Source organism: Cynara cardunculus, assembly GCF_001531365.2.
Source record: "Cynara cardunculus var. scolymus isolate 2C chromosome LG 16, CcrdV1, whole genome shotgun sequence".
In the NCBI taxonomy this organism is placed as follows: Eukaryota; Viridiplantae; Streptophyta; class Magnoliopsida; order Asterales; family Asteraceae; genus Cynara; species Cynara cardunculus.
The window spans coordinates 21,342,181-21,359,737 of record NC_037543.1 but is presented as its reverse complement, the minus strand read 5'-3'; the positions used below and the strand labels follow the sequence as shown (position 1 = coordinate 21,359,737).

At 34.4% G+C, this 17,557-nt stretch overlaps 2 protein-coding genes across 4 annotated transcripts; both read right to left on the bottom strand.

Annotated features, from left to right (window-relative positions):
• Positions 1-542: 542 nt before the first annotated feature.
• LOC112529517 (protein ABIL1) lies at positions 543-6,755 on the bottom strand. 2 transcript variants are annotated; one of them, XM_025140837.1, is made up of 10 exons: positions 6,437-6,755; positions 5,423-5,505; positions 4,675-4,825; positions 4,201-4,300; positions 4,003-4,095; positions 3,206-3,290; positions 2,911-2,963; positions 2,727-2,833; positions 2,077-2,226; positions 543-731 (listed from the first exon to the last, which is right to left on the bottom strand). In XM_025140837.1, exons 1-9 carry the CDS (start codon positions 6,518-6,520, stop codon positions 2,080-2,082), a joined length of 903 nt encoding a protein of 300 aa, XP_024996605.1. In that variant the 5' UTR covers positions 6,521-6,755; the 3' UTR covers positions 543-731; positions 2,077-2,079. The 2 variants fall into 2 exon arrangements, with proteins under 2 accessions (XP_024996605.1, XP_024996606.1); XM_025140838.1 differs by lacking the exon at positions 5,423-5,505 and having other exon boundaries at positions 6,437-6,740.
• Positions 6,756-10,228: 3,473 nt separating this feature from the next.
• LOC112499651 lies at positions 10,229-14,503 on the bottom strand. Of its 2 annotated transcripts, XM_025102963.1 has the most exons (3): positions 14,385-14,491; positions 14,075-14,225; positions 10,229-10,959 (listed from the first exon to the last, which is right to left on the bottom strand). In XM_025102963.1, exons 1-3 carry the CDS (start codon positions 14,422-14,424, stop codon positions 10,500-10,502), a joined length of 651 nt encoding a protein of 216 aa, XP_024958731.1. In that variant the 5' UTR covers positions 14,425-14,491; the 3' UTR covers positions 10,229-10,499. The 2 variants fall into 2 exon arrangements, with proteins under 2 accessions (XP_024958731.1, XP_024958730.1); XM_025102962.1 differs by having other exon boundaries at positions 14,075-14,503.
• Between the last annotated feature and the right edge of the window lie 3,054 nt (positions 14,504-17,557).

The following is a 17,557-nucleotide window of genomic DNA, read 5'->3' as shown; positions in this document are numbered from 1 at the left end:
TTTTTTTTTAAAACTTCAAAAAAAATTATGTAAAAAAACCGATTTAAAGAAAATACTTAGGATCGATTTGGGACCCAGACGTGACCAATCCTCATAACCGCTTACAAAGCACCTTGATCGGGCCTTGGGTTTTTGGTTGGGAGCGAGACTGGGACCGGTTACAGAAGTAGTGTCTGGGACCGGGCCTGGTTTCGAACCGATTTTTAATCATCTTTACCACCCACATACTTTTGGGAGACACTATTTACCTCCATGATGGTTCTTAACCAGTATAATGATGCCACCTCATAAGATGACATCTTGTGGACTACTATATACTTCCTCTTCCCAAAATGAATGTACACGTAAAAAACACACACATAGTTTTAAAAATATGTAATTATTATACATTTTTATTAACTAAACGATAATCATACCCTTAATGATGGAAAGATTAACAACCATCTATTAAGAATAAAACTAGAAAATAGACATTTATTTTGAGACATACTGCAATAAAAATATGAACAATTATTTTGAAACAATTAAGAATTATGTGATATGAAGAGGAATTTATGGGTCCCATGAGCATGGATTAAAATCATCTAAGTCCTGTTTATTACACAAATGTTATCCATTTCTTACAACATTTACAACTACATACTCAACACTAGTTTAACGAAAAACATTCCGACCGCCTTCTTTTCCAACGTTATTCCTACAACAACCTGTAACCGTTGATCTCATCCTCCCTACACAGTTCAATAAAGTTATTTGATTATTAAATATAATGACTACATTGTAACAAAATGAGCAAATTGCATGAAAAGTAATGTATTTTAACTTGATTCTTATTTTTTGTAACGTACTTTCGTAACTTCCATTTTGGTACCTAAGATGTAAAGTTTTAAACATTTAAGTACCCAGATAACTGGTTACTATGCTGATGTGACAAGTGATGGGATGAAATTGGTTGAATAGCAAATAATATTGAGTTGGATACCACATCACTCGCCACATCAGCATGGTAACCGGTTAATGTTTCAACCAGTTACCCGAGTACTTAAATGTTTAAAACTTTACATCTTAAGTACCAAAATGGAAGTTTTGAAAGTACGTTACCCAGAATAGGAATCAAGTTAAAGTACGTTACTTTTTCATGCAATTTGCCCTAACAAAATCACAAGACTTGATATCTGAAAAATATGTGGAACTATGTTATATTACGCTCCAAAAGAGCTTTCTTCAGGAGCACTAATTCAAGTCTACCTGATGTGGGACTTAATTGATGGTGGGAATGACTGAATTATGATGTAGAGCAATAATGTTATATAAGAGCCTCTCCAACTACTCTAAAATAATAGAGATTTTGGAGACCATTTTACTCCAATAGCTATTCTAAATTAGAGATTTTGGTGACTATTTTACATTTTTACTTCTAAGGGGCCACATACCTAAACACTAACCGGTAAAATTCAACATTATCATTTACTTACCGGGTAAGATTTTATTCACTAAAACGCATCGTATGCAACAATTTATCCCGGTAAGTGCTAACCATGGTAAGAGTGGTTGCCCTTCACTTACCGGGTAAGACTCTCGATTCTTGCCTTCGCTCTTACCGGGTAAGATTCTTAATCCTTGCCATATTCATCCGGTAAAGTAAAGTGACTTGGTAAGCGCTTACCCGGGTAAGCGTTTAGTAAACGACACCTAAATTAGAGATTTTAGAGATTATTTTGCTTCAACAACTACTCTAAAACAGATGAAACAAGATAGAGAAGCTATAAATCTCCAAATTTGAAGAATTCTCTAAAACTCAATTTCGAAGAAATAGAAATACTATTTTCATTATTTCCACCAATAAGGTCGAATGTACCGTTATTTTCTTTTAAAAAAAATTAAGGTGTATTGAGATAATGAATTTATATAATATTTTAATTATACAATTAAAATTTAAATATCGAAAACAGAGTATTCTTATTAAAGTTGAGTGTGATTTTTTTAGAGATTTTAATTTTTGGTTCTCTATTTTACAGAAATTTTTAGAGTAGTTGTCGGAGATGCTCCAATGATCGTATGTAACAAAAGTTGTACCTTTCATGAAATGGCTTGTTTGGCTGTCTTTTGTTTGACAAAGAAAGCCGATAAGAGACTCTTGCTGCGAGCAGGTCCACGCACACTATCACGTCTCGGGTTATCAAATGATCGGAATGGTGTCATTGGCTTCGGAACCTCACTCGGATCCTGTCACAACGAGATTTCATCAAAACGTATTTTGTCAAATATCTAAAACACCCTTTTAGTTGTGGGGCAACATCAAACTGAATATTAAGCGTAAAATGCAAAAAAGTTTTGTTTTGTTCCTATTTAGTTAAAAAATATTTTTCTCCCTCCATTAATATAACAAAGTTTCAAAATTTCCTATTTTGTGCATCTTTTAACCGGTAACCGGCTAACCTTGTAACTTTAAATGACGTGAATAGCCATTTACAAAAGGATTACAGTGAAGTGGACGATAAACTTGAAACCCACATAATTAGATGTTACAAGGTCAGCAGATTATCAATCAAAATGGGTGAAAAACACAATATTTTGAAACTTCTTTATATTGATTGAAAAAAAAAAAAAAACAATTCTTTGTCACATTAAATAGGAACTAAAGCAAACTTCGTTGCATTTTGATGCAATTTTTCCCGTAAAAAATTGCAGGGCATGTTTGACATCTTTTGTTGATTTTGATATACCCGTCGTGTGATGCCAAGTGTCTGCATAGCTGTACTTGAAGCTGGCCCTACATTCGGCAACTGAAGATGATCCGCCGAGGGTTTTTTCCGCGTACCGTCTTCGGCATCTACATATGAAAAACCAAACATTCAATTTCTCGTGACCAATATCTGCCAAATATAAGCTTATCAAACTCATGCTTACTGGATGTGTGAAAAGATGTAGGAGTACGCCGAGACGTTTTGGAATCTTCAATGCTGGAAATATTAAACAATCATTATGTTTACAGTCGTTGGGCTAGAGATACAGGAAACAGTTAGGCTTTGTTTGTTTTTGTTATTGTCATTTCCGTTTTGTGGGTCCCAATTCGTTTACTTGATTTGAGAAATAAATGGAGACAAGACCCACAAAACAGAGAATGGATAATGATATAAACAAATGCAAACCTGAAATATTTTGTTGTTAGCACAGAGAACTATGTGATAGTATCACGGATTACCTCATCAACGGGCGTGAACTCCCTTTCAAAGTAGACTTGGTTTCAGTCGCTAAATGCCAAGAAAGAGTATTTGCAGCTGGGGTACCTGGATTAACCACAATGTACAAGTATATGACCTACCGCTCTGCCTTTTGGGGTGGAGGTCAGGTCTGCATAAATTTCACGCCCAACACCCCATCTTCGTGTGGATATGTTGGGCTTTGTTTGGTGTGGTGTGGTTTGGTTTGTATAAGTGTATAACCAAACCAAACCAAACCAAACGAACTCAGAATTTTATAATTCCATAAATAGAACCAAACGAACCCAATATATCCCACCTGGAGGTGGAACCCAATGTATGCAGACCTTACCTCTATAAAAATGCAAATACAGGACAAGCTAATATTAGAAAGAACTCCGATAGTCCCGTGAAAGTTGCAATGTTTCACTTGGTACAAGTTTAACTAAATGTTTGACTATTTGTTATGTATCTGAAAAACCCCTAAATAAAAGGAGCCATGGACCTTTTTCTTGGAAAAAGAAGCCACTGACCTTTTGTATACATCACACGTGGTTTTTGTACAAACTAACCGTTGTTCTTGTGAGAATGGAAATCAATCACTATTTAAGAATGACAAACTTAGGTAATCTTGTAAGCCCCAACTCAATACGGGCATCAATTAGTTTGCAATGACAATAAAGGGCAAATAAGTAATTATAACTTGCAAAGTTCCCAGGAAGGAAATGTTGTGTTTTTCATCGATATCCTGAAAAGAAAAGTATTGCTACGTTCCTGAGACGAAGAGAGTGTTTGCTACCTGAAGTAAATTGACGAGGTCTTGGTTGAAGATGACTTTGTCTAACATCAGTTTGGATCTGTGGGCTAAAATGGACCTTTTTGCTGACAGAATCTAGCTTGAAAGAAGAGACAATAGGAAAAGGACTAAGCCATTACATATTGATTGTACCCACCACCATTTATGTATTTCAAAGTCTCCAAAGGATAAGATTCTTACTAGGTAAAATGTAATGCTTGTGATGCCTTGGTAAAACTGCTAATAATTGCTGCTGCCTGATAGCCTCTCTATCCGTATATGTTTGGCATGTAAGAAGTTGCTTAACATAAAAAAAATATTGTTACATTGTGTTGGTGTCATTTACTTTTTGAACCCTCATGTTTGGCTCTTCATTGCAAAAAAACTGTTATTCTTGCGGAAGTGCCCAAGAAACAACAAATTGTTTCAAGAATGAGTGATTTGGGATAAATTGTGGAAATCTGGATGGAAAAACAAACCAATTCTACATCGCAAACTTTGTCCAAAATCCCTCGTTCTTAGAGAGTGTGGTGTTCTTTTTGTTTTGCATTTTTCTAAGAAAGGTGGTTTGTTTGCAACGAAGGAAACAAATAAGATGGTCAGAAGGCTAACAACTCAATTAGGTTAGTATCACAGAGACACAGACCTCTTGGAAGAAAGTTCAAGATATCTTACCTGATGTAAACATGTAACATGTAACTCTGTTGATGAAATTTCTAAAGCCTGCTGGTCTAGAAGGTCAGTCAGTTTGTAAGCAACAGTGCCAAGATGGTCAACAGCATTTACAAGGGCTCGAATGGCATAATCTTTCAGGTTATCAAGGACCCTGCAGCACAATTCGTATAAAGTATCAGGGAATAGTAGGAAAAGATTCAAAAGAGTTGACACTGAAATAAGGTATTTCTAAGCACGGCCAGCTCATGCACTATAAACTTACCCCTGATAGTCTATATGTTCTAAGTTTGAGTCCAACACTTGTGAGTTGCTCACTGAATTTTAAAGAAGTGCAACACGGGGAGGAGGCAATTTGTCTCCTCGGGTGTGGTTTCCTGGTTCTACTAAAGGAAGAAGAGAGGACTATTTGACACATGAAAATTATCACATTTTCCAACCTTATGATTGCTCATATATTTGCAAAATGTTAGTTCTTTGGCTGTCTTCATGGAAACAGCCGCTCTAACCTGTTGGGTAGAGGTCGGGTAGAGATCAGGTATGCGTACATCTCACCCAACAAACCCTACTTTCGAGTGGGATTTACCGGGTCAGTTCAGTTCGGTTTTTGGAGTTTTTTTTGGCAAGGATGATATTTATTTATAATGAAAAGTTAAGTATGACAATTTGAAAAGTTAACTACTCATTCACCTATATTTCAACATAAGATTAAGCAATATAGTTAATGGGTAGTCAGTAAGATGATTCTTACATCTGTTTTTGTTCACTGTGTAGATAAGATTTTTCACAATATTCTGCTGCTGAATAAAGCTGAGGCCTTAAGTTCTTGAGTTCCTAAAACATCATACAAGAGTCAAAACTGATTAACAATGCGACAATTATCTACAATTTTAATGAAGATCTAAAAGCCTCCAACAAACCCTTAAGTCGTTATAGCATAAACACATCCCTAATTTGGAAAAGTAACAAGTTGAATATGACTTTTCATAGCACACTTTAACACTAATGAAAGAACTTCAAGAAGAATGTCATTTAGAATATAAATGCCAATCCGACACCAATTAACTTTAAGTAAGATACATCTCCAAAAGAAATAGATTGCATATACAATCGACATGCATTTAAAAACCCATTGGAAACTATTTCCATTGTCCTTTGCACCATTCCTCGTTATGTAGTTCACTGTTCACTAAGTAGGAATTGGAAGTACCATAAATTTATTTTATTCAGCTATGTTTTCGTTGTTTTATTTATTTTGTCACACATTTGGGAACATGGGTTTTTATTAATATTGCAGTTACAAGGAAACTTTTGAGAGATGCCAACCCCCCCCCCCTCTTTGATTCTTCAGTGAGATGCCAAACGCCATAAATGCAAACCCTATGATTGTTCGAGAGTTTAAAGAATGATTTTCTGAACAGCGATTCTTCTTTTCGTTCAAATTTACTTTCATAATTCACTCCACATGATAATCAAAATGTTAAATGACCCAAACCACCAGGGTAGTATGAGCTAGTCACAAGTTTGAATACTTCTCGAGCCTACATTCAATTGGAACTCTATACATTTCAACTTCATTAAGATTTTTGTGCCCTAATATTATAATTTATTCACATAAGATGAACACACATTGAGCTACATACGAAACAGAACCCCAATACAGTAAACTAAAGCTTACAGAACAGATTTCATACTCAACATATATAAATTTCACTTCATATCATAAACTCAGATCTGATATCACATGAAATAGATGAAATTAAACCTGTAATGCATTAACAAATCTCATGCTTTGCTCCATTGACGCCTCATCAAATGTCATTGCTTGATTTAGTTCCTCCACCTCCATCTCTCTCTCTCACACACACACTTAAAACAGAAACCCAGATAAATTCAATAACATTTGATCACCGACCTCTGAGCAAAACACCCTAGCGTAGATCGTAAAACACAAATTCATGAAATCGGTGTACGAAATTAGTTCGGAATCTTATGCATGCGGTATGAAGATCAAAAATCCGTGTGGTTTTGATTGGATTGGAGAAAGAATTTGGGGGAAAGTGTGAAGTTGAGTTAATTACAAGTTAAACATATGGAAAGAAGGGAATTTATTGCTAGTCGTGAAAGGTAGTTGAAATCGAAATCAACCAGACTTGCGACTTCCATTAAAGCTCGGTGGAAACCTTGAATTATGATTTAATTGCAAAAAGGACCCTATACTTTAAGCTAACGAATGATTTCTTTATTATTTAAAATTTTATTTATTATACTCTTAAAACGTTGTTAAAAAGGTTAAGCGTTAAGTAGAATATTAAATTTGTTGTGTATCACCAAATATATTTTGAAACTACAATGAAAACACAAGTTTTTCTTGGTACAGTTGGTTTGAAAAAAAAATCTTCGATCCCAGACTCGAGTTTGAATATTTTTACTATCATTTTCTTTCTTAGTTTTTAACTTTTAATTTCAGATCTATTATGTTTTTGAAGATAATTACAATAAACGACTTGAAAACAAGGTCTCGCATATGAAAAACAATAAACTAACCAACAGACGGATGATGATTTTGTGAAAAACATCTATATATTTGTTTCTTATAGTCAAACGGTACTATGGTTTGAACAAATTTATGGGTTTGTCCTTACATGTACGGCACAACCTATCTTTTAGGAAAGCGGGTTTGGATAACTATTTTTTGAAAAAAAGGGACCTGACTGGTTTGTTTATATTAATGGATGATGCCAAAAAAATTGGACATACCGGTTGAGCCCATTAATTTTTTTTAGAATTAATTAATTAATTACTTTTATAATTAAAACTTATAAATGAGTCTGAAATTTCTTGATTCTTACCAGCTTCCACTTGATTATAACTCATAACATTAAGGGTCTGTTTGCCAAACGTGTATACGGTAAGTGTTTATTGGTGTCATTTTAACATACCAGATGAACACGACAAAGACTGAAAAATTGACACTGTAAAAGCGATGGTAAAAACCGAGAGTCTTACCCAGTAAGTAGAGTGACGACTTTTACCTGGTAACCGCTAACCGGGTAAATTGTTATAATATGATGTCATTTTGATGGACTATAATCTTACTCGATAAGGTATGTGAGAGTGTTCGTTTACCAGTAAGTGCTTACCAGATAATTGTCCGGATAAACGACATCTAAGTCTCCTTTAAAAACCTAATTGATCTATTTCTTATTATCCCTTTTGGCAATTTCTTACATAAATGCTCCATATTTAATAAAACAATTTTTTAAATCATGTACATTGTTATGTATTTACGTTTAACTTTAAGTTGAAAAAAACGTACTGTATTTTGAATTATCATACATAACTTGTGATTTTATATAAAAAAAAAATTTAACTGTAAAAATGATTTCTAGGTTTTTTAGCCCAACCCATTATAAAGATCGTAAAACAATTCTTCAAGCTCGTAAAAAAGTCTTGGTCTCCCATTGTATACCATTAGACGACAAAAAATAGGTCAGATCTGCGTACGACCGTTAAGTCATGTTTTTAAAAAAATAAGAATGGAAGCAAAATTGACTATGTTTTGATGCAATTTGAACAAATTACATATTTGTAGGGTGAAGTTGATAAAAACCAATCTAAATGGTTGAAAAATGGCAAGTGGTTAAAAGTGAAAGGGGTAGAAAGTAAAATTAGATCATAGAAAAACAATCCCTATCAGACCACCGCTGGACTGAAATTGGAAAACAGTGGCCCCTGCCACATTTGGACCTCATTTATTTCCCACCCAAAAACTGTTGCTAAAATATAAGCACTAAATTTGCAAAATACCATAATAATAATAATAATAAATAATGGAAAAAGCATTAATAATGAATTAAATTATTACTTGAAATTCCCAACAAAGAATGGATGGATACCACCCCACATGTGTCCATTTGTGTATGGAAAAGCATTAATTGTTTGTAGAATAATAATAATAATACCATCGGTTTTGTAGCTCAGTTGGTTGGTGAATAAAAGATAAATCTAGGGTTGGATCCTAGGTCCTTTAGCTTCACCCACTAAGTGAGTTAAAAAATGTCATCTCATATTGATGTTTTTAAAGATGGATTCTATGTAGGATTGGTTAGAATTATCGGTAATTAACTTTTTACCGAAATAATAATGAACATATTGGAAAAAAAAAATTGTATATATGTTGTCACCGTTTGAAAAAATTTCATTATATTTTTTTTATAGTCAGATGATGTCAGTGTTTGAAAAAAATTCTGGGTCTGTCCCTGAATGAATACCACCTTACATGATTTGTGTATGGAAAAGCAATACTTTTTTGTAAATAATAATGAAAATGTCGTTGGTTTTGTAGCTCAGTTGGTAAATGAATGAACGATTTTGTTTAAATACAAGATAAGTCTATGGTTCTATCCTAGGTCCTTCGGCTTCAACTGCTAAATGAGCCAAAATATGTCATCTCACATTGGTGTCCATAAAAACGAATTCTATGTAGGACCGGTTAGAATTGCTGGTAATCAACTTTTTACCTAAATAATGATTACTTATTAGGGTGTAATGTGGTGTGTTTTAGAGTTAAAACTGTAAACTAAATTGTATACATGGTTTGAGATTTTTTTTCTATTGTAAAAACCCATATCATAGAATGTGATGGGTGTTAAAGTTGTTTGTATAAAATTCTATTGAAATATACAATCAATTACATTGTAGCGTTATCCAACAAATTTTGAGTAGTTTCTTTAAAATAAATGATAAATTGTATGAAAAAATAATGTACTTTAACTGTATTTCTATTTTAAGTAATGTATTTTTAAAACTTTCATTTTGGTATCTAGGATAGAAAATTTTAAACATTTAAGTATCCAGGTAATCAGTTGATGCATTGAACAATTACCATACTGATGTGACGAATAATATGGTATCCAACTCAACATTATTTGCTATTCAACTCAATGAATCCATCACTCGTCACATCAGCATGGTTTCAAACGGTTACCCAAATGCTTAAATGTTCAAAACTTTACATTTTAGATAATAATTATGTTTTGTAGGACACTCAATATAAACATTCTTGTATCATATATGATGGACTACAATATCACATGTGATTGACTATAATAAAAAGTGTTCTAACATTTGTTATAAAATAAATGTGTTCTCGTTTAACCCCTCAAAAAAACTCCAAAAGGTTGAAAATGTTCTCGTTTAACCCCTCAAAAAAACTCCAAAAATAGAACTCGTTTAACTTTATATTGATGAGTATTTTCGACCTGGCTCGATCGAAATCTCGATGAAATTTTTCGAGTCAAGTCAAGCCTCGCCATTCGAGCATACACTTTTTCGAGCCAACATGATTACATGTTTATAAACTATACAATGAAAATATAAAAATTATCAACCTCGAGCCAATATACAAGTTAATTGATCGAGAGTTCGAGCCTATAAACGAGCATTGAGCTCGATAACTCAAATATTATTCAAGCTCAAGCTCAAGCTCGAATAACCTACTACTCAACTAGACTCGGCTTGGTTCGTTTACACCATATAATCGTTACCGCCAAATGCAAACACGTCTAACCGGCTACTGCCACCGTCTAGCCGACATCCCATACAACAAATGCAAAACCATAGTCCGCTCAACAAAAGAAACACAACTAAAACCTTCCAACAAAAAAATGACGTTCGAACTATACACGAAAATATATACAGTCATCCATCATACGGACAAAAGCCTAGTTGCGGCACCAAATATAATCGACTCCAGTAAAAACAGTACCATACTTTACAATACCGAAACTAGACCAAAATTCTCGTTCACATGAAAACCGCAAACTCTAATTGTTACGTGACGATGATTCCAGCTCTGATTCCAAAGGGGAAGCAGATGAATATGAAGTTTTCGAGCTGGCTAATGATACCTCGAAAAAAGTCGGTCTTGGGATCGAGGGGCAGCCAAGAGACTGGATTAAGTCATTCACCGATATAACTTTAAACCTTGGAGGAGCATTTAAGGCTATGTTATGGACACGGTGTTCATAGATCTTACCGTCTTTGTCGAGCTTGTACTCTGACGTGGCATCGAACCGACCACGGCTTTCCCATGGGACTCGAGGAATCCCGTGGACGATCCAGCGGATCATTATTGTGTTTTCGGAAGGTTGCCATACACTCACGATGTCAATCCACAAGGCCTTGAAGAAGATTTTTCCATTGAATTTTAACGCCCACAAGATTGATTTATAGTTCTCGATTCCAATGAAAGTGTTGAGTGGGTCTTTGAAGACGATATCATCCCTATTGTCGCGAAGAAGAAAGTCAGAATCATAGTCGACATGAACAACGAACAAGGACTTCATGCTAGCATATAACAAAACATAAAGAAACCAAACCAACCATTATGTCCCACCCGGAGGTGGGGTCTGGGTAGGGGTGTTAATGAGTCGAGCTCCATAACACCCATGTTCGACTAATCTCGTTCGAAAGCTCGACTAAACTTTTCGAGTCGTGTCGAGCCAAGTCGTTCGAGCATACACTTTTTCGAGCCATACATGTTCATAAATCATATAATCGAAGTATAAAAATTAATGAAATCGAGCCAATAAGCGAGCTAATCGATCTCAAGTTCGAGCCCGTAAAAAGAGTATCAAGCTTGAGCTCGAACATTGAAATAAATATCCGAGCTCGAGTTTGAGCCCTACAATGAAAAAGTTATTCAAGCTCGAGCCTGGTGATATTTTGTCGAGCTGAGCTCGAATAACCTGCAACTCGACTCGTTAACACTCCTAGGTCTGGAGAGGGTGGGACGTATGTAGACCCGACCTTTACTCCAAAGAGTGTAGCAACTATTTCCGTGAAGACCCTTGGCTTGTGAAAAGGTGCGAAAAGAAATGATAAAGCTTGCTTAAAAGTGAAATAGAAAAGAGGAAGACCATGAAGAACAAGGCATGGCCAAAATTGAAAACCAACAACATTCAAACAGACAGATAAACATCCAAACAATCAAAACATCCAAACGGAAGCTACAAGAAAAAATAACCAAGGTAGAAATACTGACACACCCTAGTCTAAGCCTAAAGATGCACGAAGAGCCCAAACTCGAAGCCCGGTCCAGCGCGATCCAAAAAGCCCAGGCCGAGTGAGCCCGAATCCCAAGCCGGGCCTTAAAGCCCGACCAGGCCAAAATTTCGGGGGCAGGAGCAGCCTGAAATAGGACGGTTAAGCCCAAAAAAGCCTGGACTGAAAAAGCCCGATTGGGCCCGTTCTCAACCCGAAACCGATTTTTCCCCACTGTAGACGGGCTTGAAAGGTCCGAGCCCAAGCTGAACCAACTAACCCTACCCCATCCTTTTACCTTTCCTGGTCCCTTCCTTCTGTCTAGGCTAGCTACAGAACATTAATGTGTAATGATTGATTCAGAAGGAAAATATAAAAGTAGCAAATTAGCAATGCAAATTGTGATTACTGGTTGAGATATTTCCCTGCACACTATAGAAATTATAACTCCGATCAGTGACATATATAGCATGCTGTAGTTCAAACTTCTAATTGATACTATGAAATACGTGCACTAATCAGGATTTTCTTTCATACATTACTTGTAAAGAACTTGAAAGTACAAAACACTAGACATAAAAGAGATCAAGCTTTTCTTTTTCGGGCAGAACTCACAAGACAAATAGTTGTGGACAAATTCAAGCAACCTCGAAAACCTGGGTGAAAATCACCTGCTAATTGTAGTTGCAATAAAAAAATAATCATTTTTGGGACTATTAGAGTCTACTTAGTTTGGAAAGAACAAAAATTTAGCAACAAGAATGTGTTGGTACCATTAGGGTGGATCAATTTTCTTTCTTACCATAATGGTTGTGATTATGATTCAGTGCATCTTTTTCCTGTGAAGAGCCTTTAAAACAATTCATACTCGAATAGTGATTCAGAGGGTAAATCAAATACAAACCCAATAAATGTTACAAACCGGTTTCCATTTTGGTTTCATACGAAACATGCATTGTTCATACAGTGATTTTTCATATATGAAATGTTCAAAACTAGTTTGCATTTGGAAAGAACATGCTATGTTTATATATGAAAGGCACACACACATACACACACACAAAAAAAACAAATCATACGAAACGATGTGAATCATAAGTTCATAACTTAAAATCAAACTCATTGAATGGTTTTTATTGGTTATTCACGGGTTTGTATATGATTATTGTCTAGTGATTCATACCCATTAGAACCAACAATTAACTCGAACCAATAAACAAAACAGAATATAAAATCATAAATAATTAATCAACCATGCATCAAGAATCAAAGAATGGATCAAACAAACAAGTGTTTATTGCATATGTTTTAAAACCAGTCCAGCAGCAAATAAATAGCAAAACTGTGTATGCCCCTGTGACTCGGCATAAGATCCTTTCCAATTTAACCAATATTTGTTAGATTGATAATTGCTGCTGGGGAAAATGCAAATGTTCGTCACTAGACCAACACACTTTCTTAGTGTGCCCCATCTCCTTACTTTGTTTACTAGTTTACAAAATACCTGTCAGCTCAACTAGCAAATAAAGGCTAGGCCTTGGGTTCCTCCTTATAGGTAGCTAGTTCCTCATTGTCACTGAGATTTTTCTGGCTGTCATCCACAGTCCCATGGAATTAGTCGAGGTGCACGCAAGCTGGCCTAGACACCCAGGTTTACCAAAAGAATGACAAAGAATCAAGCTTAGATCCAAGTACTTCATAGTCTGAACCAGGATCCTTCACACCAAGCAAGATCATCCTGATGCTTTCCTTTCCCATTCCAACTCTTTTTGTTCCAATAATGCAACACTAAACTGGTGTTTTAACCGGTCGCCAAGCATATATGTTCTACAGTGATCTGAGTTGTTACTCATAATAGACATGAACCAATCATCAATTAAAACTTGTTGTTCTTAGTACAAGCATAGCCACTTCTCCTAAGTCAAACAGTGGAAAGTAGCACACCTCATGTGTAAAACATAAATAGAATCCACGGGCACAAGACGATGCATTCAAAAATCGAAGTAAAAATTCCAATTCCAATCCACGAACCCCATGCTGCAAAACTTACCTCGGAAAACCACGGTAGCATGACCCTTTACACCTAATGGTCAATGGTTTCATCCATTCTATGGCCCTCATCGGTCTATACCATTGTCTGGACTAACTTATTAGAACTGAAACTTGACAGATTCAAATGAATTTTTGAAAATTCGCGTTGATTGATCATCGAATTAGGGCTATATTTCAGAACGGATTTTCTAGTTCCCATCTTACGCTTATTTTCAGTTCACACATTTAAACTCAAGTAGATTTCACAACAGAAAACCAATTAACAAATACAAAGCGTAGCAAAAGAAATCAAAATGAATAATACCTGTAAATATCAAAACTAAGATCCCTGTAGAACAACTCCGGGAACTCCTCTCGAAGCGTCCGAATCGCATTTCCAGTATTCACATAATAATTCTGCTTCTCCTCATCCTCTTTGCTCGGCTTCACCGAGGTCGCCGCCGAACTACGGGTCCCTGTAACGTCACTCAAAATCCAAGGCTCCAAATCCTTAATCCTCGATGAAACCCTAACGCTGATTCTTCTTCTGTTGTTTCTACCTTTCGAGACACCGATAAAATCGGCAGCGATAGTATTAGGAATTGTGATGGAATTAAACTTGGTCGGTGTCTTACCATGGCTGAAACCGGAGATGGAGTGCAAGAGAACGGCCATCGGAAAAGGTTGGAATTTCCGGCGAGGTATCGGATGGATTTTAAGGGGGTGTGATCATTTTTATTGGATTGGAGGACGCGAAAAGGTCAAAAGCATAATATCTTCATTTCATAACGAGTTTGATCAATTACATTTTAACCCTTCATCTTTTAAATATTTCCACTTTCAACCTAAACATTGTTGTACACTTTTATACATTGTTTTATTTTAATAACATGTTTTTAGGCGAAATATTATGTTAGAAAGGGAGTTAAGTTGAAAAGCGTACGAAATGATCTGGATCATTGATCACATTTAATCTCAAGCTTATCCATAAATCATGTTTGATATGAGAACTGATCTGGTGCATCTCATCTTAATGTCCATCTAAGAATGCAGATCTCTTCTTACGCTGCTTACTTTAACTTTCATTTTCACCGGTACCCAACCCTGTTTTTATAAATCATATTTGATATACACATATTAGAAGGGCAAAATACAGCGATATACATCTTGATTTTATTGTTTTCTTTTATTTATTTACTAGGTTCGACCTCGTGTATTACACGGGGTATTTTAAACGAGAAAAACTCTGGAACATAAGAATTCAGAGTTCTATTGTTAGGCTGAAAAATAACTCTGGACTTAACTCTGAATAAGAGGAATTCAGAGTTGTCCTATAAGTCTAGAAAGTAGCTACAAGCCTTAATCTGAGTCACAATAATTTTGACTTCTTATAACTCATAAACGTAACTTTGAAGAGGAGTTCAAAGTTGTATTTTAAGTCTGGAAATAAACTATATAACTAAGTTTAGAACAAAACAATGCAGATTTATGTTGTAAGTCCGAGAAATAACCAATATCTGATGACTTCATGTTGATGTTTTGTATCACTAATGTCATTTAAGTTTAATAGGATTAAATTGTTGACCAATGTAATCATGATAAATATCGAACAGGTAAGGAAGGTGCGAAGTGCACACTTGTTTGAGTTTATTTTGATTTAGGGGCGAAGCCCCTAAATGACAGGGGTCCGTGGGCAACGCCCCCGGTGGTGGGGTCCAAGGGGCATAGCCCCTGGCTGGGGTCGAGCTGAGGTCAGCTTGATTTTTTTCCCGGGTAATATTGCTTTATGAAAAATGCTTTAAAAATCCGAATTTGAAATTTTAAACCCGGTTTTGATGATCACTCCAGAGTTAAATTCAGACTTACAACTCTGAATTTTCCCAGAGTTATGTTGTAAGTCTGGAAGCCATTCCAGAGTTAAATCCAGACATAAATTCAGACTTACAACTCTGAATTTCTCCAGAGTTATGTTGTAAGTCTGAAGGCCACTTCAAAGTTAAATTCAGACTTACAACTCTGAATTTTTTCAGACTTACAACTCTGAATTTTTTCAGACTTATGTTGCAAGTCTGGAGGCAACCGCATAGTTAAATCAGTTAAACCACGAAAACAGGAAAATAAACATTTAAATGGACAGATGTCACTTAAATAGACCTATTTGAACCGTAAGTGAAAATTGTGTCTGGATACATGTTTAGGCGGGAAAAAATAAGAACTGCCGCACAGAAACATGACACGTGTCCTAAAAGTTATTTATTTATTAGGATTAATAGATTTTGTCTCAATTAATGTTATTATACGGTTTTATGTGGTTTCAGAAAACAATAATGTTTTTATTTTTTAATAAATATAAATATGAAAGATATTATAAAAAAAATAAAAAGAAAATATTGGTATTAGTATGAAACTAACTATTTCATTTTTTGTGTATTACTTTAATTCATTTTTTTGATTTAATAATATATATTTTTTATAAAGACAATAATCAAATATTTTGTTAGAACTCAATGATTATTCTAGTTATATTTTAGATTATTTATATTTTAAAATGAGATGTTTATTTTCTATTTGATTATGTTTATTCGTAGTTAGTTACACGAATTCAAACATGGAGCTTTAATAAGTTGTACTTATGCATAATTTACTTGTAACCTTGAATTTTAAGTAATATGCTTTAATATACAGTATTTCATGCATACAAAATGGTTTTTAAGAATTTTTATTAAATATTTTATAAGATAGTATATATATATATATATATATATATATATATATAAAAGAGAAAAGTATAATTAAATACCAATTTTAAGTTATGAACTAAAGAAGAAATATTGAGTGTCCATCTCTATTTGATTAAACAACTTACATTAAATAAGTTTTTTATTTATTTATTAAAATGGTTAATTAAGGTGTTCAAGGACAAAAAAGGAAGTCCATCCATGATTAACTATGTGATTTTTTGTTTTAGTTTTTTTAATTAAAAGCTTTTATTCGTTTAATTTTTAAAATAAATTATCTTAAAAGTTATTAATATTTTAATCAAACAAATTACATAAAAAAACATTTCATTCTTTTTTATATGGCATTCATCTCGATATACTTATTCTTTATAGTTTTAACCGTTGTTTACATGAACTGGCATAAATATGCAATTTCATTATGATATATCGCATGTGACACCTTAAAGTGAGGTAAATAAATAGGGTGTAAACGACACGAGACAACTCGCGAGCTACTCGATATCAGTTTGGTCAAATCGACACTCGACTCGAATAGGCTCGGCTCGAACTCGAGCCGACATATTAACAAGTAGAGTCAATCTACCCAATACTCAACTCGGAAAGCTCGTGAGATACTCGATTATTTTATATATAATTAGTTTCAAAATATAATAAGTTTTTATGATAAAATTTGTAAAATATAAATAATAAAGATGTCTTGTATTTTTAGATATTTAAACAAATTTATGCATTTTGTTAATTATAAAAATCAATCAATTATTTTTTATTAAAATCACAATTAGAAAAAGACAAAGAAAAACTATAAAAAAAAGTTAGTGAAATTGTCTCACACTGGAAGAGAGATTGTAAAAAAATTTGTAACTTTGTCTTTTTGATGATGAAGTTTGAAGTTGATCCCTTCAGTTTTATAAAAATTAAGAGAACTGTTGGTCCCAAAAGGGTCTACAAGAATACTAAACAGTTTGTAGAAGGGGGGGGATGAATACAAACACAATTTTCAAATTTAAAATATATATTGATAGAGAAGATCAATACAGATTTTACAAGATTGTTTGCGGAAAGATAAG

Bases quoted from the DNA above. Each gene is read 5' to 3' on its own strand.
- LOC112529517 (XM_025140837.1), bottom strand. From the start codon at position 6,520: ATGGAGGTGGAGGAACTAAATCAAGCAATGACATTTGATGAGGCGTCA. The intron at 4,301-4,674 runs GTAAGATATCTT...TTTTATGTTAAG, and splicing joins ATGTTACATGTTTACATCAG to CAACTTCTTACATGCCAAAC. The intron at 2,964-3,205 runs GTAATCCGTGAT...TAATATTTCCAG, and splicing joins AGTTCACGCCCGTTGATGAG to CATTGAAGATTCCAAAACGT.
- LOC112499651 (XM_025102962.1), bottom strand. From the start codon at position 14,424: ATGGCCGTTCTCTTGCACTCCATCTCCGGTTTCAGCCATGGTAAGACA. The intron at 10,960-14,074 runs GTATTATTCATT...TCGCGACAATAG, and splicing joins CTTAGTTTTGATATTTACAG to GGATGATATCGTCTTCAAAG.